This window comes from Phaethon lepturus, unplaced genomic scaffold, assembly GCF_000687285.1.
Source record: "Phaethon lepturus isolate BGI_N335 unplaced genomic scaffold, ASM68728v1 scaffold21722, whole genome shotgun sequence".
NCBI classification, from domain to species: domain Eukaryota; kingdom Metazoa; phylum Chordata; class Aves; order Phaethontiformes; family Phaethontidae; genus Phaethon; species Phaethon lepturus.
This window is the reverse complement of record NW_010521494.1, coordinates 1-26,389: the sequence shown is the minus strand read 5'-3', so window position 1 is coordinate 26,389 and position 26,389 is coordinate 1. Positions and strand designations below refer to the sequence as shown.

The 26,389-nt window shown below is 43.9% G+C and overlaps 1 protein-coding gene across 1 annotated transcript; it reads right to left on the bottom strand.

Moving 5' to 3' along the window:
• Nucleotides 1-2,937: 2,937 nt before the first annotated feature.
• Nucleotides 2,938-25,534, bottom strand: DEAF1 (DEAF1 transcription factor; the record flags this gene model as incomplete). Its single annotated transcript, XM_010281554.1, has 11 exons — nucleotides 2,938-3,122; nucleotides 4,723-4,812; nucleotides 13,488-13,738; nucleotides 18,218-18,346; nucleotides 19,167-19,295; nucleotides 21,110-21,236; nucleotides 22,123-22,188; nucleotides 22,930-23,069; nucleotides 23,903-24,049; nucleotides 24,901-25,030; nucleotides 25,437-25,534. Coding segments are annotated over 11 exons (1,412 nt in total), but the record flags the coding sequence as incomplete, so codon positions are not given.
• Between the last annotated feature and the right edge of the window lie 855 nt (nucleotides 25,535-26,389).

Genomic DNA, 26,389 nt, shown 5'->3' with positions numbered 1-26,389 from the left:
TTTTAGATTTACCCATCCAAAGGCACAAATTGCTTGTTCTCCAGAATTCCTCATCAAGCCGTACAGTACCCACCAGGAACCATTTCCAGCCTGCAGGAAAAAATCCTTTATACCTTTCGGCAAACCTGAGCGCAGCGACACCAAGGGAGCAGAGGGAGCAGCCAGTACTGTTCTCCGAGGCTCAGGAGGGAAGAAAATTATTATTGCACAAGCCAGCAATCTTCTGAGTAATGATTTTTGTATAGGGTTGCTGCTTTCCAAGGGATAATTTGTTTGCTTAGAAACAAAAGGGAAAAAGTACTGCAGAGAGGTCTTAAGTTTTTCTTTGACTAACAATTGCTCCATCAATTTATCATCAACAAATCCCCACAGTGATGATATTGTACATTTTTGAGTGCTACAGTTTGACACTGTGTTGGGGCACAGCTGCCCCAGATACCAGGGCTCTGAGTGGAAGTGCCCCGAGAGCTTTACAGATAACTCAGACCGACAGTTTTTTTCATTTCGGAAAGTTGCCCCACTCTCTTCCAATTTTTTTCCCTTAAGAGATTCAGTAGAGCCAAAAGTCAGGCAGTAGCCAAGGCTCAGCTATACTCAGCCACAAACTATGCCATAAGGCTAGTGGAGTACTTGGTCTGTGTTTGTGTAAGCCACTGCCCAGTCACCTATGCAAGCAGGAGACCTGGCAAGCTCAAGTAGCTGGTGTCTCACCTCTTCCCGTAGCTGTACTTGTCCTTGAATCCATGCAGAGCTCTGCTCCTCAAACCGGCCGTGCCGTGCAGGGATGGTTCTCTGTGGAGAACACAAGGTGAGCCAAAGGAGTGAACAAACAGAAATATTTTCCAGCTGAAAGCCACATTTGAGAGCAGCTTTAGCACTCCGAAGGTGCCACTTCAGAGCCAACCTCCACTGCACTCCCAACGCGAGACGCTGCCAAGAGCTTTGCACCTGCTCGAGGGAGCTGCTGGGGCAGGTCGCTGAAAACAAACGGGCGGTGTACCCCAACAGCAGCATGAGGTGTTTGACGTTTGCGCTCTTCCATTGCGTCAGAACCTTAATGAGCAATAGACGGAGGCGAGAAACCCTCTAAATCGGCTGTATTACTGTGGGTGCAATTAAAGACTGTCTTTTCAATTAACTAATTGACTTTAAGCTTTAGAAAACAGGCAATCATAATTTAACAGTGCAAGAAGAAACCATTACAAATACTGAAGTGTTACTCTGGGGTGGCAGGAGGAGTGAGCATTTTGCTATGGGAATCTGAGGAATTGCCTGTTTTTTCCTTCCCAGGGGTTTTACACAGGTAATTTACGTTCTCATCCTGCTTCAGCTCCCGCCTGGCTTTCTGCTAGAGAACGGTTTCTGACAGAGGAGGCCGGCAGGCTGCTGCCTTCCCTCTGCGATGCCAATTCTTCAGCCTGGGTGGGCGCTGTCCCTCCTGCCGTGCCCATTAAGCTCCGCACTAGGAGGAGTAACTTTTCCAGTAAAGAGCCAGAAAGTGACATCCATCAACCACCACTGACCTGGGCTGGAGACCTGTCACCCGCCCTCCAGGGAAAGGTCCCGGCTGCTGCCAGCAAACCCTACCAAGGGTACGTCTGAGGAGACGATAAACCAGCTTCCACCTCCTTGTAACGCACTGAGTGTAATGTAACACAACCTTTAAGCTTAATGGAGGAAGGAACAGACTTGTGAGAAACCACTCGTGCAAGACTTCAGTATTTTCCATCCCATTTTTCTCTATTATTACTTTCCTGCAACTCTGGATAGAATTTTCTCCCTTTGACAGCATTTATGACGCTGGGTTGAGTCAGAGGTGACCCCTCTTGCAATGTAAGCTAAACAACAATCTTCCTCACCCACCAACACTAAACTGGAGGGAATAACCAGACAGGACAAGTAACCCACGCAGCTGTTATGCCCAAGGCTAAAATCCCCCACCAACCAAAGGCGTGCCTGTCTACTGAGACTCCTCCAGCTGGGACATCAACGTTCAAACACAAATAAGGCGCCTGATTAGCCTAAATTATTAAAGTAGTACATTAATAATTAAATTATTTTGTTGCAGAACTAAGCAACTAACTTCCTAATGCTCACCGCTTCTTTAATTAGTAGCTACTAAAAGGCAGCGAGAGGACAGCACTCACTTTGGGTTTGACCAGATCTGATTTTGGCCAGATGGCCGCCACAAGCTACAGCCAAGCTGCACCACAGGATGAGACCGCACTTTCCCCGCTGAAGAAATGCGTCCCAGCCAGCCCCCTACGGAGACGGGGAGTAAAGACGTGTGTGTGACTGCAGCTGCGTTGTAGCTGCACCAGCTCCCAACAGCCACGCTGCAGCCACTCGCTGCATTTATCAGGACACTAAAGTGCTGCCGCGGGAATGAAACAGTACCGTCAGGCACGCTTATGCTGTTGCCGCATTTTATTTAACAACATGTTATTTTTCACTTATATTCAAGTGCAGAAGCTCCAACGTGTTCCAAATCTGCCCCAGCACAGAGGGAACACAGGAAAAAAAAAAGTCCTTCCAATGGCAAACCAAGAACTTGTACTGACTTTTTCAAGGCAATTAAATAAACCAAATGAAGGTTCATTTTTTTTTTTTTTTTCAAACAAGAGGTAGGGAGGCACAGGGAGAAGGAAACACTGGCAAATCTGATTGCAGCACCTGCTTTAGATCCATCTCAAGAGAGATGACGACATCCCTGTAATCCACATGGTGGAGGTTCCAGTCCAGCAAAGTCGAAGCTTCCTTAAGCCGAAGGTGGCTCCCAGCTGCTAGGCTGCACTTAGGTGGGGTTTGCTTTTTCCAGACGAGGTTTTCACAGTCTCTGTATTATTCAAAGTGAGGATTGGGAGTAGGCAAATGCTGTCACAGTATCAAAAAGTCTGTCAAAAACGAGTTTGCTAGAGAGAAGAGTCTGGTTTGGAAAGGACAGTCCATTCACGCCGGGTTGCCGATCCAGCCGGCCACACCACGTTGTTCATGAACGGCTAAAGAGGTAGGTGTGCTCAGACGGTGACTTTCTCCATTACGCTGTCAGTGACATGCACCTCGTCGGCTTGCACCGTCACTGTGGCCGACTGGCCGCAGATATGCTGGTGGTCCTTCCAGTCCTGCGAGGGAAGAGCAGATGGAAAGGCCATGAAGAGAAGGGGCCCTTGGAAAGCGCGCAGCCTGCAAAAGCACACTGGGCCCCAAACAGAAGCTGTGTTCGAGCAATGCTCTCTCCAGCACAGAGGGGCTACAGCAGGTCCCCAGTGCTCGGCCAAACCAGACTACGGACAGACAGGAAAGGAACCACATACTGGGTCAATACTCAAGGCGGACACAAACGAAGCAGAATGCTGGCTTCTCCAGCCAAAAACCAACGCAGGACATCAATGGCAGTTAGGTTGTGGAAATTTTAGAAAAGAGTCAGAACCTTGACTTAAACACTCTCCTGAAAGATAGCTCACTACAAGCTGGCACTCCTGAAGGACAGCACCGCACAAGGGTATTTAGTTCAGTAACGGTAAGGAGAGGAATAAAATTCCTGGTAAAACCCTACTACCTCCCAAGACTTAACTTCTAGTCTGAACTAACAAAACACTCCTCTTAACTTGCTCAACCCAGAGGTCACACATCGTAGGTCACAAATACAGGGGGAGTCTCAAGGAATCTGTTACTGATGAGCACTTCAAACTCTCCCACCCTGTTACAGTGCAGAGCACGGGCAGATGTCCCCTCAGAGGTGACAAGCTGTCTAGGAGGGGGACAAACAGTGCATACTTGGTGCCATTTCCCAGGGCACTTTGTACTGCGAAGGCAAGAGAGGGGCCTTACTGCCCCTGAGATGCCTGGGGAGGCGGCAGGTGGACTCTCTAAGTTTTCTGCAAGCATCATTTGTTCATTCTTTGGATTTTTAATCTTTCTGCCATGCAGACAGGGAACTTGGCCGCCATTACACTTTGTGACAGGCAAAAGGAAACAGTCAAAATTCTTCAGCTACTCAACAAACCCAGCTTCACCTGATGAAGACAGAATTTGGACAGCCTGCAGAGCTGTAACCCTCGCCACCTAAATGCTCCTTTCCCCTAAAGCAGTGTGCCAAGGGTCTTTGTAAGGAGTCTGTGGGAAACATGAAGCACAGCAGTTTCCTCCACTGTACTTCCTCATACCTGTTCCCACCTCCCATGTTCAAAATCTTACAGTTTGTCCCACTGGATTATCTGTAGCATCACAAATAACGTGAAGGATAACAGAACTGTGTCCCCAGGGACAGAGCAGGAACACAGGTATTGGGGAGAGTTCAGCTTGCCAGGAAGCGGCTGGGAAGGGTTACAGAAGTGCTCCCAGCTAACTGCTCCCCACAGCTCATAGGGTGAGGTGTCCATGCCCTCATTTCTGGTCTTACTCTGATTTTTAGATCACCTTTGAGAAGGTGTGTGCAAATCTTTGGACCTTCCCTGCCCATTTGAGCCAGACCTGGACTCGCAGACCTGCCCCATCACTACAGCCTTGCTCGGAGGCCCAGCTGGCAGGGTGGGTTTGGGATGCTGGGGCTGCTGAGCCATGCAAGGTTTGTGCTCCGGCTGCCTATATGGCCAGGCCTGCCGCCCATTCCTCTCGCCCTGCTTACGCCCATCAGGTAGCAGGCAGAGCCGTCTGGCTCCCCCCAGGGTCACACAGCCCTCTCCAGGCAACTGCATCTGCAACTCACAAACAAGCTTATACCTTCCGCTGGCAGAAAGTAGAGCAGTAGTTGACTTTGTGGCATCCCGTGCACTCGTTCGTTGCCTCACGACCGCAGTTGACACAGGACTGCTGTGAAAATGGATGGCAAAGTGACCACGTCAGAGGTAACAACAACAGGGAGATCACTGAAGTGTAATGCGGGTGCTGTAATATGACGTAATGCAGGAGCAGTGGTAAAGCCCCCGATTTTCAATATACCCTCAACACAGGAACACAAAACGGGCCCAGTGGCTGCTGGACATGCCTTCACAGACCCATTCTCCTCACCAGGTTAGCAGGGATCACGCTGGGGAATGACATGTACCTCTCTGGTGGTACCAGGCACCCCTTTCTGGTTGGCAAGAAGCCCTTCAAAACTGTGAGCGAGACACCGAGTGGTCACCAAAATCTGTCCACAGTACCACAGAGGTGCCTCCCTCCACGTAGGTCACGTATCTCGTTAACCACAGCCAGGTTACCACAGGCCTCAGCAGGAGTCGGTCTTAACCAAGGGCGGGCGTGTTCCAAACAGCAATGTACAGGCTATGCACAGGCCATGGACACCTGACCTCTGAGTTTATCTCAAATATAAAGTTTTAAAGGCAGATTTGGTTGGTGGTTTTGTTTGGTTTATAATCCTGTGTACGTCTGAGAGAGGGTCTGAGGAAAGACAACAGGAGTAGGAATAAGGACAGGACCCTTCTGTTTAATCTTTCCCTGTTGTTAGAGAGGAAAAAGGGATCTGCTCCTATGGGCTGAGTGGGCTCATTCCTTTGTCCTTCAGCAGCACAACTACATAAGCAGTGTCCCAACATAAGCAGGGAAACAGAAGACAGAGGTGTAAAATTTAGAAAGCTATAACAGAAGCAAGGACTTAAACTTAGAACTAAGATGAGATAGGACACATGGATGAAAAATCACACCTGGTTTTTAAGGGATGTTTTTGAGTCTATCACTTTAATCTTGTATCAGTGACATCAATTAACATAACCTGTATATTTAGGTGGAAATATCATTGAACTACTACAAAAATAAGCACTTCACAGAGCATCCCATTTCCAACTCATTAAATTACTGACAAATCATTAGCACGTCAGAGCAGCAGTGCGAGGCCGTGACAGGAAGCGTTTCTCGGCTGTGAAAGTATTGTTAGCATGGAGCTCAACACTGGCATCTTTAGTTTTACCAGCTCCTTCTTTCTTTTGAGCACAACCAATCTGACAGCCAGCGCCCTGATTAACACCGAGTTCATCACACCACCTGCTCACATCTTACCAACATACCTACAATTAACAGTTGTGTGACTGAACTATATTTGTACACCTGATCTACAGCCACAGATTCAGGCCACCAAAAAGGTGCTTACAGCTGCTCTTTGGGACTTGCAAAGACTGTCCCAAAGGGATACGTGACTGAGGCTGTTCCTAACCTGTACAGTATTGGAAAATGTTGAAAATACACGGTGTGTGCACTTGTACCTGGAGAGCTCAGAAAGACTACAGAGTAACACACACAGCTGTAAGGGTCCCGAGCTAACTCAACCCGTACTCCCATTCCAACAGCCAGAGGGAACCATGCAGTTTTGAAAAACAGCTCACAGGACAAAAAGAAAGCGAGTTTCCTTCTTCTGACACCTCAGTGACAGCTGTCCATTAGAGCTGCAATACCATTACTCAGAGGTGAGTGAGACTGATTAACCTGGCCAGATGACGAGAAAGGATTGTGAAAACGTGGGAGGCTTGGGCAAGGCCAGATACAGAATACATGACTCGGGTCGCAATGATAAAAAACTCTGCATCTTTAAATGGAATGAGACAAGTAACAAAAGACTTCATAAAATATGAGACATCCCCAGCTTACCTTGATGATGATTTCTGTTTTCCCATCCACATCTTCTGTTTGTTGAAATAACTGGTTCTGATATTGCTGCAAGGAAAAAGACAGCAAACTTGTCATTTTGCAGCCAGAGTATGACGTGAGGGGTTGAAAAGGGTGCTCTGTATGGAGGGTCCTGACACTGAGCTTGCTTCTGGCAAGCCCAAAACTGCAGCTGAAGAGGAACCTCACTCTGCCCTTACGAGAGGAACACTATGCCCTTATGTGAAGACAGAGGAAGAAGCCTGTGGGAAAATGGCCTGAGGTGACAAACTGCCAGTTAAGTACAGCATTTACTCAAACCTCACTCACCCTACTCCATCCAGCCAAGTGTGCCTTCTTAAAAGAGGTGCCTTAACTGCCAGAAGGGAACTGCACCCCCCCACGAGAGCCTAAGAAGTTAGCAAAGGAAACATGAGGAAAACACCAAGGTAATAGGGCCAAGTGCCACCTTCTTGGGCCAAATTTTGGATCAAGTCCAGTGATCTTAATACCCACTAACAGGCAAGAGTCTGAAGGGATGGCATAGCCCAAAAAAATGTGGATTAGGGGAAAAAACACAGACAAAATTAACACACTCAAGACTTCAGAAACAGCATCAACCATCACCATTATTCCTCTTCTAATAAAAGCATAAAAGGGCTTTCAAAAAGTTACTGAATTAAGCAGTTCTCTGGAGGTGACTTTTAGAGCACACTTCGGGTGTGTTGCAGATTTACTCCAAACCAGTTCAAGTCCAGCCTATGCCTTGCCACGCTCAGCAGCCAATGCTGCTGAAGGACAGGAGTCCTAAAACAAAGGAATTCGAAACTATTCACGATTTGATTATGTGCTAAGCCTGATTTAAATTTATTTGGAACAGTTAAAAAGCAAGAAAAAAACGCGAACTCCCACTTTCAGGCAAAGCAGGTTTATCCAGGAGTGACTATGACCCAACATATAAGGAGATTAAAGGCTTAATTTACAAGCATCTCTATGACCTGACATTACAGTATTTATTCTCCCATGAAATCACAACCTTCAAAACCTTTACATTACCATGACACAAATTCAAATTAAAAAACTCTAGGGAGATGGAGGAGACAGCAGGGAAACCTCTTGCTGTACACTGCAAGGGGTGTGATGGTGTTCTGCCATTATTTGACAAACAGTCAAGACCAGGCTAATTAGCAAGACAGGACACGAGCACTGCATCCCTGAGTCTTCCAGTACCGCATAGGCAAAGTGTGCATCACGTGTATGGAAGTTTCAAAATTACTATTTTGAAAACCAAAATTGAATCCAAGCCATAAGCATTCTTGTGAAGATAGGGAATACACTGGCAAGCTTGAGATGTGGCCGCTGGCCTAAGAATGAATACTGCTATGTCTGAAGAAAATGACCTTGATTCTTGAGATAATCATTAACGTCGGTGAGCAGCGGCCATGGAGAAGCTGGGACTCAACGCCATGCCACAGCCTCTGCCCTCTGTCACCCTGCACACAGGTAGAGAACTGGGCTGGCAGGAAACAGTGGATTCTTCAGGGAAGGTTAAAATGAGTTTTCCACTATTAAGTGAAAGACAAATGATCCATGTTAAGAGTACTGGCCTGGGAAAACTGTGTAATGTTTCTAAACTTCTTTTTAGTGAAGAAAGAGGAAATACAGATACGAAAGCATACAGTGAGCTGGCATTTCAACCCAGCTTGAAAACCTTTGCACACATAATCCCAGCTAGTACCATCCCCTCTGCAACAGCCTGTGCAGATACAGTGCTGGGGCTGAACACACTGAATTCCAGTTCTGCGAAAGTGCCGCAGCTCTGGAATTAAAACCCTTCCCACCACCAGAGTCCACTTCCTCTTCTACAAGCGTGGCTAATCCTGTTTTCCAGGGAGATTGCCAATGAGAAAGACATCAAGAGGAACTGCAGCCACCACTGTCCTTGTCTGAGCCACAGCAGCTCCTTCACCTCTGTGCTCAGCCCTGGAGACCCGCTGATGGAAACCACACGTTTAATCCCCTTCTGCCTCCTTTTTATCTATCCGCGTAGCGAGTCCTCCGGTTCTGCACAGCCCACGGTGTGAAGAATTCAAGCCATGCAGAAACTACGGAGAAGGAAAAGGTGTGATACGAGAGAGGATCAAGCCAGATACATCCAGATCTCTCACAAAAATGGCTCCAGAAAACCAATAACCTCCAATTCTCAGCTGTTTGCTGCTTTGGAGTACTCAAGCCGTTATTTGCTTACTAGGGCTACATTTCTTAAATGTCCAGCCCTTTTTAGGTCAATTTCATATTCTGCAGGCCTGAATTGTTTTAATCTTTCTAAAAGAGAGTTCAGATAGCCCAGCTGTTAGCTGGTTTAATCTTCCACCTTGTTTTCAAACGGTCTGGGCTCCAAAAGCATCACTGCATTACAAGAGTGCTATTTCAATTAAAACACTTGTCAGATTTCCACACTGATTCTTTTACATTTACAAATTTACAGAAAAACTGTTTAAGACATTGCCTGAATATCTTTATTATCTTCCAGCAATGTCTTCAGGCACAGAGTTTGGTGAGTTCATGTATCCTCTCACCCTGAAAGTTTATCTGATATAAACAATGCACGCCTAAAAAAATTACATTGCCAAAGCAGACAGACCTTTGTGTAAAGTACTGTCTTTAATCCATTCCTTTTGGGGCAGTCCTGCAAGTTGTCAAATACCTCTTGCAAGAGACACTGAGCCTTTGGTGGCCCACTCACTCTCTTCCTAAATGCTTTTCCCTAAATCAAAATGTGCAGTAACCAAAGGGTCAGATACTCTCAGTCACAAGCTAATTAGAAATGGCAGTGGAGAACTTTCCCTTAACAGTGGCATAAAGTTTTGCCACAGCAGCTGTATTTAATGAATCCCACGCAGAATGCTGCAGTTCAGAAAAAGCTTAAAAATATTTTGAGATCTTCATTTTTTGCAATGAGCATGATGCATTTTGGAAGTTAATATACACACTGAGCTGGAGGGTTTACGGTTTGCTTTTCTTTCAGAATGTCATTCCCCAAGACTTCTAGGTAGCATAAATGTAACTCATATTTGATGCTTGCCAGTATAAAGCCATACGCAGGCCAAGCACCAGCTGCACAAGGCTTACAGCCATCATTGTTTCTTGCCCAGCAAACCATGATCCTTAAACAAATTTACCAAAATTAAAAAGGACAAAGACAGCAACAGAGTGCATGCAAGGACTTTCAAATTAAGAAATTACGTGCAAGAAAAACTGCTGGTGAAGCCTTTAGCTCCAGCACTTGGAATCTGACCTATAGTTTCTTCAAAACAGCTAAGGACGTCACCAGACCCTGACACAGGGCATTATAGGACTGTAATTGTACTAGTAGGGAGGCAGAGTGAAAAAACCCTCATGTCAGGCATGAGAGAAGAGAGGAAGCCAAGTGTATTTTTCCGTATTTTCTATAATTGCCTATGAAGACAGGCATTTATATTCCGCTACTGTACAGCCCGATGCCTAAACGCTCAGCACTCCCCAGTTAGTGCCCGTTGTTTCCGAGGACTCTGTGTCTAGGTATCGCCATGTGTTTGCAACTGCAATTAGGGATCCAATCCTCCTGCAAAATTCGGACTACACATGCCATCTTAAGGAAGAAACATGATGTAGATGTTTCTAATTTATGTTGTGTTTATCATTTTTTATGGTTTTCACTTGTTACATTTAGATCCCCTTCCTGCCACAATTCCTCTCCGATAGTGGCATTTCCACCTTCAAAATGATATAAACGAGGGGAATGATGTATTCCCAAGAGTCCTTTGAACAGTCCTGGAGAATATCATTAGCAAGCATGACCAGAATGAAACAGTGATGTCTGCTCTTTGACTTCACAGATAAGAACATAAGCATATACAAATGCCTCCCCTCCTCAGAGAAAGCTCAGAGCAAAAGCCTGCCTTCCACAGTTCAGAGCTCTGTAAGTCCCACAAGCACTTACCACTGCTCAGCATAGAGTACAACTCCTGGTATTTAAAGCCAAGTCAACTAAACTGCTGCTGTATGGAAGCAAACTGGCTCGTTTGTGCTATCTAATAAACTCCAAAGCTCATTAAATAAGAAGTATAATAAATGAAACACAATATAGTAAACGCTTTGCAATATACAATGAAGCATATAAGCTATGATTAAAAATTCTTAACGCTTAATTTATTGCTCCCTAGGAAGACTGAAACAAAACTAGCACACAAGTAAGTTTTCCTACATGTTTTCTGTTCTTGCCACTTCTTCACTACTCTGCTTAAACCTGGGGCCATCTCAGACTTCCTCTGAAGGCCAGGTGAAGACACTGGTGTCCCAAGCGCTCTGTCTTGCTCTGCTGTTGGAAGGCAGAGGCCACCTCCCTCTTTAGGAGGGATGACAGAGGGACACGGCCAGGGATACAGACAGTTACAAGATCAAAAGTACTTGAACTCAACATCCTCAAGAGCTGGGACACTGAACTGGGGGAATCATTCTGCACCACTGTGAATGCTAAAGATACGTATTATTTACAGTCATGGCAATGAAGTTTGTGTACCCTGTTGGGAGCCGGCCTGCTCCTAACAGATTTCTTTAATCCTGCTATGTATTAAGTCACTCTTCCAGAAAGAGCTGAGTCTACAGCTCTATTATAATTTAATCTATTGTACAGCCTTTGCTCTGCAGCTCTGATACAATGACACAACCTTTCACTTCTAAATACCTAGGAACACAGTGCAGCACAGAAATTCTGCAAGCTGGTGGCTCTGCTGCAGAGAAGCACCCACACTGCTGCCTTCACCATCTCCGCTTGTACAAAACGAGGAGGTGGCGAGAAGGTTCCCCCTGTTTGTGAGTCCCTGGAAGTTCTGTCAGTGTAACAAACACAAAGTAGTGATAAAGCACCTATTTCCTTTGCATTAAACAGGTCCAGCAAAAATCAACCAGAACCAAGGTAGGGAGACACCTCTTTCTCCCTCTCATACACCTTAACTGTGAAAAAAAGCAGTTTGACCACACACATACTCGGAGTGGGAAAGAGACTTGCATTACAAATCAGGGAAACATTCATGAGGTCAGAAAAGCACCTCTGACCAACACAAAAGCAGACAGCCAATTATGTGACATTTATTGTAATTACTTCCAATGCCAGCCCTGCACCCAGAAACTCAGAGTATTTTCCCAGAAATGGAATTCACTAGAAGGAATTCAGAAATAACTATTTTCAGTATCATCCAGATGGCTCCAGATGCTGGCACACAGCAGCAAGTTTGAGAATTATTATTTGGATATTAAAAAAACAGCACCACAAGCAAGTGTTTTTATCAAAATACAAAACTGTTGAGGTACCCATTACAAGATATGAATGCTGAGACACACAAGTTGTGTAGCTGGGGATTCAATAGTTACTGGGAAAGGAACTTCCTCTGGCAACAAACATGTGCTCATCCTTGCCTTGTAAAGTCAGCACTTTAATCAATACACAGGAGTGATTTTAACTCCCATTCCCAGGGCAAGAAGAAACTAGAAGTACACTGAAGTGAGCTGGATTTGGATCAAAGGGTGAGGGTAATAGACTCTGAACAGCCATTCCAGAAACCACTGTAAGGATAAACAGAAGGGAAGACAGCACATAAACTGGAAAAAACAGCAGAGCGCGAAGTTAAACAAAGTCAGAAGTTCATCTCTAAACTGTGTCAAAGCTTCCAATTTTTAGGTATCCCATGCTCTACACAGCTTTTTAGCAGCAGACGGCCCAAACCTGGACAGCAGCATGAATACCCATTCTGCCCAGGCGGAAGGCAGGGAAGAATTAAGACTCTCAACATATCACACACCTGCACATCAAGGATGCAGCGTACAGAAGAGTTTAGCAGAGACAACGTGGCAAAGAATATCAAAGACGCTGCAAGGACTGTCATAGGGGTTCTCAGTTCTCAGCAAAGTCTTCCCACACACATTTCTTCAAGGTCTCTTGCTGCACACTCGTGCCTATGAATTCAGTGGAAAGCTGACGTTAGCAATAACGCCGATGGCAACAGCAGGTAGTGTGGTGTACAGGAGGGAGTTCATCAGCTACCAACAACGACACGAGTTTCACAGCACATTGCCTCCCACCTCTCCCCCTCGAGTCCACACCAGCAGCTGTGGATCTGGGGGAGAAGGGGAATGCATTCAGCAGTGCATGGAGCCAGATTCAGGGTGCATGCATGAGCTGGTGTTAAGAAAGAATCCAGGGTCCCTACCATGCATCAATTAAAGAGAAGAAAAGCAGGGAGAACAGGGCAGTCCTTGTAGATAATCCCCTACAGAGGAAAGGAGGGCCACTGGGTACAAGCCAATACTCCTGCAATGCCAGCCGGCCTTGCAGTCTTACCACAGGACTCATGCGAGATCAGCTTTGCTTGCACAATGCTCAGCAACACACCTCTAAATTTTGCTGCTTATCTTCCCCATAAACTCTACAGTTTGTTGTTCTTTCTAACCCTCTGCTGCTTCAGGCCATCGAAAGCCTCTTTGATAGCCCCACTCACTTGATGTAAAGAAAGCAGCCACCGCACGGCTGAACACTCACCATCCTTCCTATACTAGGATTCAGTGCCCATGTCTCTTAAACTTAAGGATGTCTGATGGGACAGCTCAGGACTCGTAACATCAAACAGTTTGTATTACTAGCCTGCTACCCTGAGCTCTTGGAATCCCAGAGAACTCTATTCCTTTCCCATGATACAAATAACTCAAAAAGATTCCTCTTGGTAATACTGCTCTCAAGACATTGAGAAACAACTTCTAATTTCTTCTACCACTGTTACAGCCATTGACAACCAGTGAGGTACTACTCTGTTCACCACTCAGACAAAAAGATGCCCTTGGTTGAGTCATCTCACCTCCTCTAGCACACTTACCTCTTTCCTCTCCACATCGGCTTGAATTTTGGCTTGTGTGACAGCAGCCTCGCGGAAGGAGGAGCTGGCCTGTTTGGCCTGTTCAATGAGAGTCTTCAACTGCTGGGCGGTGTTGAGCAGTGAATTGACCATCTCTTCCAAGTACAGCCAGCTCCGCTGCTCCGTCACTTCCAGCCCATTCACCACCGAAGGGGATATTGCTTTGGTGGGGGTCGTGGGGGGCACCGCCAGGGCAGGGAGTGAGGTTAATACTGCATATAAAGAAAGAAAAAGAAAATATATAGAATTAGGGCATTTCATTTTCATAAAGTGGGGGGGGATTGCTGTTTGGTTTTTTTGGTTGTATTGTTTAGTTGCTTTTTTTAAAAATATGGTTCGCAAAAATTTCCAATCCAGCTCAGTTTTTGCTAAGCAGACCTACCTCCTGTGTGACCTGAAGTGCACAGAATCGGTCTGGGCAGAACAAGCCCTCGGGGCACTCAAACCCATGGGACAGAAGAACATGTTCTCCTGAGCCTCTGAGCCTACTGTTTGCTCTGGGAAGGAATTAATACCTCCTAGCACTGCTGCAGAGAGGCACAATGAAGCAGTGAAAACAGCCCTCCCAGGGACTCCTCGCCGCTATCATCACTATGCTCCACTTAATGTTTCCCTTAACTATCGCTAAGTAAGGTTGTAAGAAGTAATTCCGTGACCCAATACTTTTCTGAAATAACCTGATGTCAGTACACAGAAGTCAATTCTCAGGCTGCAAAACTACAAAAAATAGGCACTGATCCAAACCACACTCCCCTATACTTCCTGAATTCTGACCTTAACCATAACCCTGGCCCAAAACTGGAATAAACCCAAGACAGTCATCATCACCTCAAAATTACACGCATTACAAACAGGCATTTTCCAAAACCACTGGTTGGGAAGCCCTTTAAAAAACACCCTCGCTAACTGTAATTTCTTTGGACTTGCAGGACTTGCAGATGCAGGACTCTCTCCTGCATCCTACCCATAAAACAAACTATGGCCATAAAAATACACATACCACACTGAAACACCAAAAATTGTAATAAAGGTATTCACAAGTATATGTATCTGTTTCAAATACCCTGGGTATTCAAAACAGCAATGCTCATGGCAGCTCTGAAACCACTCCTTGCCTAATCCCAAAGGTGAGAGTGAATGTATACAGTCCAGATGGAAGTTTTAGCTTCAAACACGTCTCCTGACATTTGCTTTACATTGACTGTGTTGGACAGTTTTCAAGACAGAAATTTCTTGCCTGCAGCCCTTTCCTCCAGAATCCTAACTACAACTCTTCACTTTTGTATAAACTAGAATGCTACAGGTAAAAAATGAAACACAAAAGCACAGAAACCCAGCAATACTTCTAAACATACTCCAAGAGACATGAAAAGAAGACAAAAACACCACCAATTATAGAGATGCTGCAGCCTTTACTTTTCATATCCTAACCATAACCTTAATGGAAACTGCTGTTCGTAGGAAGCCAGCAGAATGAAGCTGAACTCCTACCCTGGTAATCTAATCACACTTTCCTTGAACTTACCTCCACGCTCCCGATTATCGGGCCTCTGCAGTCCTTTCACACTGCCTGTGTTAGAAAATTGAAGTCCTAGAAAACCAACAATGTCTGTCTTAGCCTTACCTTTGCAAATGTTTCAAAAAACTAGCAGTTACCGTGTCACTAAAGCATCCACTTTTCACAACACTAGGCTTGCATATACACTGCGAGACCACAGTGTAAGGAAATTAAATCTAGACCCAGGAACCCAACAATACACAGTGTAAGCTCACTGCAGGCAACATTTCCAGGATCAAATGTTACCTGGCTTTACTGCCTTTTCCAAAATTTAACTCTAACTCTAGCGATAAATACTTGCCATCTGCCATAAAATTAAGTCCAAGACATTCACATCTACCAACAGGTGACCTCTAAACTCCTCACTAAATTGTGTACTAGAAAAAAGAGGGCACCACCAACTTGGGGGCTGTGCAGTCTCATTACTCCAAAATCTACCAGTAGTCTATTTCAGGATTTTTTCTCTCATCTTCATGGTAGGCATTTCACACAGAAAAAGCAGTAAGTACTGCAGGCTAAGAAACCGCATTCCTTCCTGGATAGTTCTGCATTGTCAGGGGAAGAGCTGTTAGTATTCCAGGCTCCAAAAGCCAATTAGCTTCCTTGATTTTTAACTAGTGAGTGACACATTCACACCATAAACGCAGGAACATTCCAACCGATGGCTGCTACTGCCCCCAGAGAAACGTTGAACACAGTCGGGAACGTAACTTCAGAAGCGCTGAGGGATTTAAATCCTGTTCCCATCGCGCTAGTGCCTGCTCTCCTTTTAGAAGCGCTACTCTTGACCCTGCCAGCGCCTCTGCCAGGCAGCTCGTCCTCCAGCTCCCGCACCGCTGGTGCTACAGAAGATAACGCACTGGCAATGTCCATGAGCATCTGCAGCACTGCCAGGGAGTGCCCCGCAGGCAGCTGCACTGCTGGGGGCTGACCACTGCTTTCACTAAAATGGACCTTTATTGGAGCCAGATTCTTCTCCTTGAAACCAGAGTTAAGAAATTTACTAAGTGGGAAGTTCTTGAACAAAAACGTAGAAGCTGAAGTGTCTGAAAAGCATTTTATTATCATTTACTATTAATCCCCCATCACAATCTGTTTTGGATGTCATTACAGATACTGGCTTTCCAGTCACACTGGTCTAAGGCGGCTCCAAAAAGAAAGTAAAAAAGAAACACAGAACATAGACACCCCCCCCCTCATTCTGGAACAAGTCTTTTTGAGTACACTTCAAATGCTACTTAAAACTCAGCTGTAAATACTGTCCCGCACAGCAACAGGCCAAGACACCTTCCTGTACCAGGCTGCAATGCCAGCAGTTCCACTCACAGTGAACCTCTCCTTCATCAAACATCTGCAGACAAACAAGACTTCTCACAAGACTGCACTGAACACTGAATATCTTCCAAGACAGCAACTAATGTGTGTATAAACACATTAACCCTTTTCCAGTCATATCTGGTAGTTTTTCATGCAAGCAGCAAAAGCTGAAAGAATCCAGCACAGATTTGGAGAGAGAGAGCAAGTCTCAAAAAACATGGTACTGCAGGTCACTGTGTGTTAGATGTGTAACCAACAGCACTGCAAGTCCACCACACCAGTAAACGGCAGTTCTAGTCTCAACAGCCTTTAATTAAAATAGTAATTTCAATCAATTTGCACATGACTGGCGTAGAATTATTTGCACTTAGATATGACTAAGAGATAAAGATACGGTCTTTTATCAGCAGCTGTTTGCAGAGGAGCCTTTTCCACTGCATTGTGTTTCCAGCACAATATTTATCCCAGCGTGGCATTTGATAACTTATCTAACGGGAATCACTTCCAATTCCTCATTTTAGCATAGGTATATCAGTCAAGAGAAAGTATTCACCAATGGAAAAAAAAAATCAATGTTTAATTACTAACATCAAGATCTAAGACTTAAACCAACAAGATTTCATTCTGGACAGAGCACGAACACACTGAGTGTAAGTAAGTAAATAAAGGGTCATACTGAGGGGAGAACATGGGCTTTAAAAAAGAAAGACTTCAGACTGCACAAATGGATATACTACATGTTTACATGATCTTTTATTGATGTCTGAGACCAGTAACAGGGATCAAAACCTGCCTGTCTTACAGCTCTCCTGTGTCAGCAAGATCAGTAAGTATCAGAGTAACTTCACAGAACCGTAGAAATTGCAGAAGTAAAAAGCCTATAAATCACCTAATCCATCATGATTTCATTCCGTCCATTGATAACTTTTTTGAATCAAGACAGTGGCAGACTATTCCCTGCTGTATATCTTGTCCAGGCTCGATAAAAAACACATAAAGCAAGAACAACACTCCAAGTTTGCAACTGCAGTTTCTTCAACGCTTCCAGTTTCTATCAGTACAAGCATTGTAGTTCACTTAATTTATCAGTCAGCTCTACAAATGAAAGGTCATTAAGTTTACGTAACAATTACATTTGAAGAGATACTTGAGAATCAGTTTAACCTGTCCTATCAAACACTAAAGGGCTGATTTGCACTTGGCATTTCTCATACCAGCTTTTCTTTTTTTTTAACTCCAGAGTCTATGGACTCTGGAGAGCAGGTGCGAGGCTCCCACTGGCACTTGTTAACCAGTACCTGTCATTCCAGCACAAACATCAGCATCAAGGCCTGGAAAACTGACACTGGATGCGAGAAGAGCACACCAAACCTGTCCAAAGCTGCCTCCAGCGTGTATCAGTGGATTCATAAAGAGATGTGGGCATTTTTAGAGAAGAATTCTGTGACATCATTTTAAAGAGGATGGTTCCTTAGACCAAAAACTAAATAAATGTTTAGCCACAGTGCCCAAGTGGTGACAAAAGCCTTGAAGCAAAAGCCTTAGGAAAGGCAAGGGACTGCAAAACGATTTAGGAAGCAGGATGACAAGTACCTCCTGTGGTAGAAACCAACAAATCAAAGTTCTCAATTATGGAGTGAAAAACTTTCCATAGAGCAGAAAATGTTTGTCCAAATCTTAATAACCACAAAACTTGTAAGCAAAACAGAGCAAAGTTTGTTTTTCTGCCTCAATCTTTCCCTTTGCTGAGAAAGAAGATTAAAGAGTAAATTCAAACACTGATAACTGCATCTCATGTGACAGACATAAAACATACCAATTTTGGGATGAGATGTTGGCAGTGCAGCTTCAGGAAAAGGTGAAATCTGACAGTTGTCCTGGTAACTTGGATAGTGCGGTTCTGGATGATTGACCCGGCAAGGCTGCTGTACGTTGGTATCCTGAACTGCAGAAGAACGGCATTATGAATCATTGTGTAACACAGCTGTCAGGCATTTCTTATGCTTCTTTCACTCATTTTTTTTTTACATTTTATACATATATGTAAGTTCCTACATTTTATACATTTTACATTTTATACATATATATATGTATAAATGTATATGTAAGTTCCTACATTCTGTGGTAATTCCAGGGACTGCAAATGAGAAACAGTAGCACGATCTTACACAGTTAGCAAGCAAGGCAACCTTGTACTGATTGCATCTCTCTGCTTTCACTTTTAAAGGCAAAGGTTACTGCTGGCTTCTGCCCCACACACCTGTATATTTACAATAATCACAAAACTCCAAACTGTGTTTCTCAGAGCAGGACAGTTCCTCAGCAGAGCTGTGTATGAATCAAACTGAAAGAACTGAATTATATGTCATGCATTTATATTTTGTTTGTTTTATTCTGACATTTTTCAGCACTTACTCAGCATTTTTCACTTCGTTTCAACACTGAGCTAGTTTGGGGGTTTTTTTTGGTAGTATTTTAGGACAAAGGAGGAGTGAAAAAAATTACAGAGCTGACCATAAAACCCTAGGAATCAGCAGAGCTGTACATTAGCAGCTGCAACATCTGGACAAAACTTCTAACTTCTTTTGTGCAACAGGTAAGATTTCAAGCTGCTGAAATCATTTCAAAGGAAGGACAGTGGGTTACGTCTCTGCAAGCTCTTGAGAAATAAACCCTTTGTGCAGCATTCAGAATGCTTCTTCCTGTAACAAGGGGTGTGCAAACCTTTTTTTCTCCTTCTCCCAGACATACACCTGAACTCTTACCAGCGGCTCCAGTGAAAACATCACCCTGGGACGGACTTTCCGAGATAATTGCTGTGGCTTCCACTGTCGATGCACGGTCAAATGTCAGAGCACCGGAGGTAGTGATCTGTCCAGAAGGAGTCACGGTGACTGGAAATATTAGAAGTACTTTCATAATTAACACTCAGCGCAGAGGCCTCGGTTGTTAAGCTGTTGATATCCCTGTTCTGAATCATCCAAGGTCAGAGCACTCACAGATCAGTAAATGGCCTGTGATAACCCAGGTTTGGATCACACCTGTGACCCATACCATTGGAAATGGGAATAAAAGCCCCATCTGGCTTCTGAAGGCACTGCTGGCCTCCTGTGGGCCTCTGCTTATTCTTTGGGTGTACGAGGCTAGAATGTTCACTTACCATAATGCCTCCCAAATCACCACCTTTTCAATTATTATATGAGCAAAAACTTAACACCTACCGTAAAGGTTCAGTGGAGCCACAAAACCCATCTGCTTATGGCTGATCCTAATTTCTTACAACTTTAGCAAGAGTGGTTCTCACTACTTAAATCAACATAAAAACCCAGTGAATTACAACTAATTCTATAACAGTTTAGTTAGCTAGACAATTTTAGCTGTCTTTTATACAGAGTGACATAATATGCTTGGCCAATGCAAGGAACAAGTCACAAAATCCTTTTGGATATATATACCTGAGTGGCTCTAAAATGTTTAAAACCCTTCTTAAACAGGATTAATTAATCTGGCACCATTACTTGGTAATGGGCTGATTCTGTGACACACTGGTCAGGCAGAAGGATCTTTTCACAGAGAGTAATTCAATTTTAAGACATTGAGGCTACAGATTCACGCCTGGTGAAATATGTGGCTACTACCAAATGCCTCTCTCCCAATGCCAGCATGAGCAAACATGCAACCTCACAGCACCTCACATTAACAAACCAACAGAGATTACACCTCTGTGGGGGATTAAAAAAACCCCTAAAACCCTATAGAATCCTTGCGTATTTCTCTTCCTGCTGCTGCTCATCTAATCTTACTTTTGGCTGTTCTTTTTTGGATTTCTGTTGCTTCCTCCTCAATTCACTTTGTAATGTTGCCATCCAGATGATGCTAGTGTGATGAGAGCAGGAGGACACATGAATGTGACTGGGAGACGTGTGAGCTGGATGAGCTTGCAAATTAATTTCTGTTCTACACAGATGCTTTGACAATCAAAAACAGTAAGTAACAAAGTATGTCCTGAATGTCAGAGAGGAATTTGCAGATGAAAGCATCACCTTCTGCCTCTTTCATTAACGAGTTTCAGGCTGTGGATTTCCTTCCAGCTGCTTAGAGCCTACTTTTCTACGTATTTCAAGAAATAGCACAAATCTTACCCCATAGCCCCCACCAGCTTCTAAAGGACAAAAAACAAGCTCAGAGGATGGAATGGAGATTTCTGGAAGAGCAGAGAAGGGCCAGCCTTCCCCTTAACCTAATTTTAACAGGAGAAAATTTCTCAATTGTGATTTGTGAAAAACCCACCTGAAAGCACTACGGATCAAGGCCAGAACTCCACAACTCCCCCTGCACTATCAGGCTGAGAGAGAAGGTAGAGAGGGGAAACATAATCCAGACCTCTCAGAACAAAATATGAAACCTACTGCTCACTGCAAAAGGATGTTTAAGATGCTGAAAACCTAATCTCCTGGAAGCCTAGAGTTTTACTTTTTCCTACTCAACCTGCAGTCCCAATGTGGCAACACTGTGCTAGTTTCTACAAAATAGGAAGTGAAATTAGCTAAAGACACTGAGCCAATAAAACTATCCAATGAAAAGAAGGTGGCAAAAAATAAGACATTGTTTCAGCTGGCTAATTCCAAGGGGCCACTGATAGACATATGATATCTAGCGTGGCAATTTGTCATCAAAAAAGGGAAGCAATTTTTACCAAAGAACCTACATGTAGTAGCAGCTGTGGCAGGAAGCAGAGTGATGTTTTTGGGGCAATCCTTCTTCACTGGAGTTGCAGGCATTTCATTTTCTTTTTTCCGCCTTTTGTATGGTACAAAGAGTCGTACAGGGCCACTCTATGCAAAACACACAAAAAAAAAGAAAAAGGAAAAGGCATTAGCTGAGGTACCTCTTTGGGTATTTTGGGTTTACTTCTCATCTTTCCAGATCCAGCTAAGGTCAAGCAGCACGTATTCCCATGGAAGATGTGTAGTTTGCAACAATTGACCAAAAAACTTCTACTTTTCCAAAACAAAAGAACTCTGTGAAAAAAAAGTTATGCTCAGCTCCCTCCAGCTGAAGAGGCAGAGATTCAGCCTCTTCCCACTATTATTTAAGGAGCAGAACTGGGCAAATAATTGACCACTGGCCAAGGTGGTGGGAGAAAAGAGAACAAGAGTGAGAGGGAGACAGGAAACAGATAGCTTCAGGTTTAGGAAACAAGCAAATCATCCAGTTCATAGCAGAAAAGAAATGCAGAACACTACTTCAAGTCAAACTGAAGACTTCTGCTTTCAGGACCTTAACCTAATTTTTGAAACAAACAACCAACAAACCAAACCCCAAACCAACCAACAAACCCAAGCAGCTTAATACAAAAATATGGATCCAACAGAGAGTATTACATTACCTCCTTATAAAAACATTTTTCCAGCTCAAAAAATTGTGAAATTTGAGTCAAAAATCACAAATAGCTTTGACATCTCCAAAAGGCACTTTACATAAATACATTCTTAAGAAAAGAAGGAAAAAAGCATTAACTATCACCCAGTTTTACTGAGGCTGCTACACAATAGTGCTAGCAGTTCCTTATCTCCTTTCTTTATGAAGCATGGACAAAGCATGCTGCAACCACAGTACTCGTGAACATTTCTAGGACATTCATAACCTGCTCACAAACGGCTGTGGCAGCTTGACCGATTAATTGGTTTTAAACTAATGGATGTAAAACCAACAACTCACCAGCGTCATGTCGTCACAGCAAGCAGCACAAGTACAAGAGGCAGCGTGAGGATTTAAAATCCCATCCTGAAATTAGAAGATTATTAGTTCAGCATTAGAGTCACCAAAAACACTGAGAGCATGGTTGCATTCTGCTAAAAGATTCAGACAGCTCCCAGAGAGACATACCTGTTCCCTCCTAGGGACCCTATACAATACCAGAGGGGCCAGCTCCCCTACACCATGGTGATGGGGTGAATGGATAGGAGGAGAGTGAAGGGAGAACAAAAATTTTCAAATCAAAAGGCAAGGATATATGAATTTGAGACTTTTATTAAAAGTTTCTGCCCAAGCAGAAATCAACTGTCAACATAATATCAATGCCAAATTCTCCCTGAGACTCCTGGACGCTGCAGGAAATAACGGATACAAAGAAATACTCAACAAAGGGTGCAAGTGAAGAACATGTTTGCCAGGCAAACAGAATTAAGCAGATCAGGTTACTGAATTACAGTGTCATGGGTGAGAGCTCACTGCTCAATTTCTGCCCTACAGCTCAAGGCTGGACTTCATCCTGCATAAACTGTAACCCCTTTTCAAGTACAAGCAAGATTTGTATTGTGCTATTTGAAAACACATCTAGAAGCCTTCCTCTCACATCACTGATTCTCAACCAAATCAAAACATTGCTGCCAAGTTGCCCCATAGCATCATCACACATAACTCTGCCAAGGCAGCACATGCGGCTTGGACTGTGGCACTGGGCAGACTCTGCCCAGATTTCACCTGCCTCTTCCAGCAGAAAGGAGGAAGCAAACTTAACCTTACGTGAATAAGGCACTGCAGTGGCCTCCCAGCATAGCGGATGCTCCTTTTCCAGTCTTTGCTGCTGGCTCGTCCTGCCATTGCTTCAAATTCAGTGGGGCTGTACCAGTTGTCCCCTTGCTTAATGCACCTACCACGACCTCCTGAAATAAAATAGAAGAAAGAAATTGTTAGTAAAGGTTAAGACTCATTTTGCCACCTTCCTAGAGAAGTAAATACTGAAATTGCTCAACAAAATAGCAGTTAATCTATAGCAACCACTAAATATGCCCATCTGCTACTTCTCATCACTGTAAGATAAACCATGCCCATTTATTATCTTGGCTGTGACAACGACTGTGTGTGTTTAGAGAGCTCCAACTTTGGGCCACACCAATGCATCAAAAGGCTAGAAAAAGCAACCCATCCACAAGAAGGGCAAGTCTTTCTTGGGTAAACACCATGAATTTAAGCCCTTCCTTAATTTGCACTTAAATTTCTAATCCTTCTGCTTGTGAAGAAAACTCTCTATCCATGAAGCAAGTGCCGTGCTGTGCAGTCAGGCTTGCCGACAATTTCTGCTGCTGCTTCTTCAGCTTCCCCGCAGAGATAAAAGAGAAGAGGAGGGACTAAGGCAGCTAAGAAGTCCCATTAGGAGACAAGCTCGCTATCTTCCATTCCAGCAGGGATTCTTTAGAGCTTTGTAGAAACACAGGTCTACTTCTGAGACAAAAAGAACATTAGAGGAGTCATCCTATTACTGGGGAGACTCACTGCACAGCAGCCTGTATCTTCACAGAATTAAGAAAAAAGTTAAAAAGACTCTAAAGAGCGAGCAAAACAGAAGAGAACAATAATATCGAAAGGGACTAGTCTGGCTAGGAAACTGTCTTTTTTTCCCCCATGATTGGCCTTTAAAAGCAGCCTGATTAAAACAAGAGTGCACAGAGTGAAGAAGGAGCCGTCGCACTTCCTCATCCAGGAAGGTCGTCGTTACCTGAGCCGAGTCTGTTTTTATACAGAATGCCACTGATATTCCGGCACCTCACTGGGAGCTCATTCTCATACACAGACGGGTCCCAGTTGTACTTGGTTCCAGTTTTTTCTTGGACAGATGTTAAAGGGGCAGGAGGAGATTGCGGTCCTTTGAAAAAAAGAAGAGAAAGGTGACAGCAACCAAAAAGCACACTAGCTATATCTTCACATGCTCAGCTTGGCTGGGGCAACAGTGTCAAGTGGTTAACTGAAGCAGCTGACACCCCTCCACAGCAATGTGAGTTACACGGTGCCCCATGAAAAATGCAGCTTGAACGTTCTGAAAACGACTGAAAAATAAAGCAAACTGCGTCTTAGGAAACACACTCTAACAGCGTAGAGGTTGTAACCCACAGTGGTGTAAGAGGCTGGCCAGATCTTCCCCTTACCAGAGGCCAATTCTGTAAGGTGTTTTACACCCTTAAAGGTTTGCCTTGCCATCTTGTGGGCAGAAAGGAAACTGCCAAACAGCCAAGAACAAAACCTTAGCAATAGCTATTGTGACACTTAAATATCAGCATCTCCTGGGTGGAGATAAAACTATATTCAAGGATCCTTTAAAAAGAACCCACGTGCAGAACTAGGAGACTCATATTTTTATTATCGACATTAAAATGATCCATCTGCCTTTGGGGGTGGGATGGGTCTAGAAAGGCATGTGACAGCCCAGCAGCAGGGCAAGATTTTTCAGGAAGCTTATTTGCAAGGGTTAGGGCAAAGAGTAAGAAAATGAAATATTTCTGACAGGAAAAAACAAACAAACAAACAAACAAAGTAAGTATTCTTCTACTTCCAAGAAATACAAGAAAGGCCCCCATGTGAAAAGGGGACAAATGGTCCTTATAAGGCAACTGCATAATATTATGCACATAATGTTTTTTAATCCTAGCAACACAATTAAAATAGAGAAAAAGCGACCCCTCCGGAAGAATGACACTTCAAAAACAGATTGCCTTATACCTGGTGTGAGAGGTGCTGATGGCCCCTTCAACCCTGTGGTTTCTACAATGCTGCCGTCTGTGTGAACCACTATGAGAGTGGCTTTTTCAGTATTCAAGCTGTCCCCAATTTGGAGGGCCGTTCTCCCAGACTATAGAAGAAATAAAGAGTTTAAATTGATAGAGTTAAAGTACCAATGTATTTTAGTATTCCCACAAATCTTCTCAAAGGTACCCTAAAACACCAATCAGTATAGCAGTTACAGGTTAGTTTTTGAGGTTTCAGCCAACCAAATTAAAAAGTTACATGTTCCAGGTATTCCGTTCCATTACAGAATGCGTATATGGGGGTGGAAAGGTAAAAAAAAAAAAACCTCTCCAAGTGATAAAGAAAAAAGATGTATGTCCCCCAGCTAATGGTTTTGTGGCTTAAAACCTGTATATTGCAATGAAAACATATCTTTCACCTTACTACTGCTTGAACACAAACCAAGCTCATTTACACTAAGTAAGTATGTGGCACTTTGCTAAGGCCCTCAAATGAAAGGACAGACTTACCAACACATGTCCTGAAATTGAAGCTGCATTTGCCACAGATGTAGTGAAAACATTGTCTGCGGAGGCACCAACGTTAGCTACCGTCACTGTGGTGACTTCTGAAATGTAACACAGACATGAAGTTAATATTCTGCTGCATCCAGAAAGCCTGATAAACAGCTGAACATCAAATAATATAATTGCATTTCCTTCTTCCTTCCTATTAAAAATTAATTTTCTTTCTCATGACACCTTTCAGTTGTTATAAACACAACCATTCTGATTTTTACTAAGCTTTGGGTTGAACATGCTTTAACCTCCTTAAGACCATAACAGTAATTATCAGCATGTGATGAACTAAGGGGAAAATGAGTATCCCATCAGTACTAAAAAAACCCCAAACAGCAATGCTTTTTATTAAAAGAGAGTGACTGGTAAACATCAAGATAAAGGGAACAACTGATTCTCCCTCTGCTATACATTAATTTCTAGGGTGTCATTACCCCTACGCTCGGTCCAGTTAAAAACTGTCCAAACTTAAAGGCAAATGATGCATATTTGACTGCCTAGTTACAATCAGAGGTTTTTCAGTGCCACACGTGGGGTAAGAGTGAAAAAACAACACTGAAGCTGGCACAAATACCGACCTAGGTACAAAGGCCTCTGAAATTTTCTGCATATCAGAGCTTGCCTTCAAAATTCTGCATGTTTCAAGGCACTTTGCTAACGGGACACAGGGTGAAAGTAATTTTAGATGCACAAAGGAAGCTCTTGCTCATTTTACTTTACGTTACGTAGCGTACAAGCGAGGAGCGTGTAGTTTTCTAAGAGTGTGGGAGCTACTCAAGCCTCAGCTCGGACCTGCCCTTTCTTCACGGCATCCCCTGAGGTAAAGGACTGGATTTGTGCGCCAGACAGGCGGGAGCGCTGCAGAGAAAGGGCCCGGGGGACAACGGCCGAGGCTGCCGGCTCCA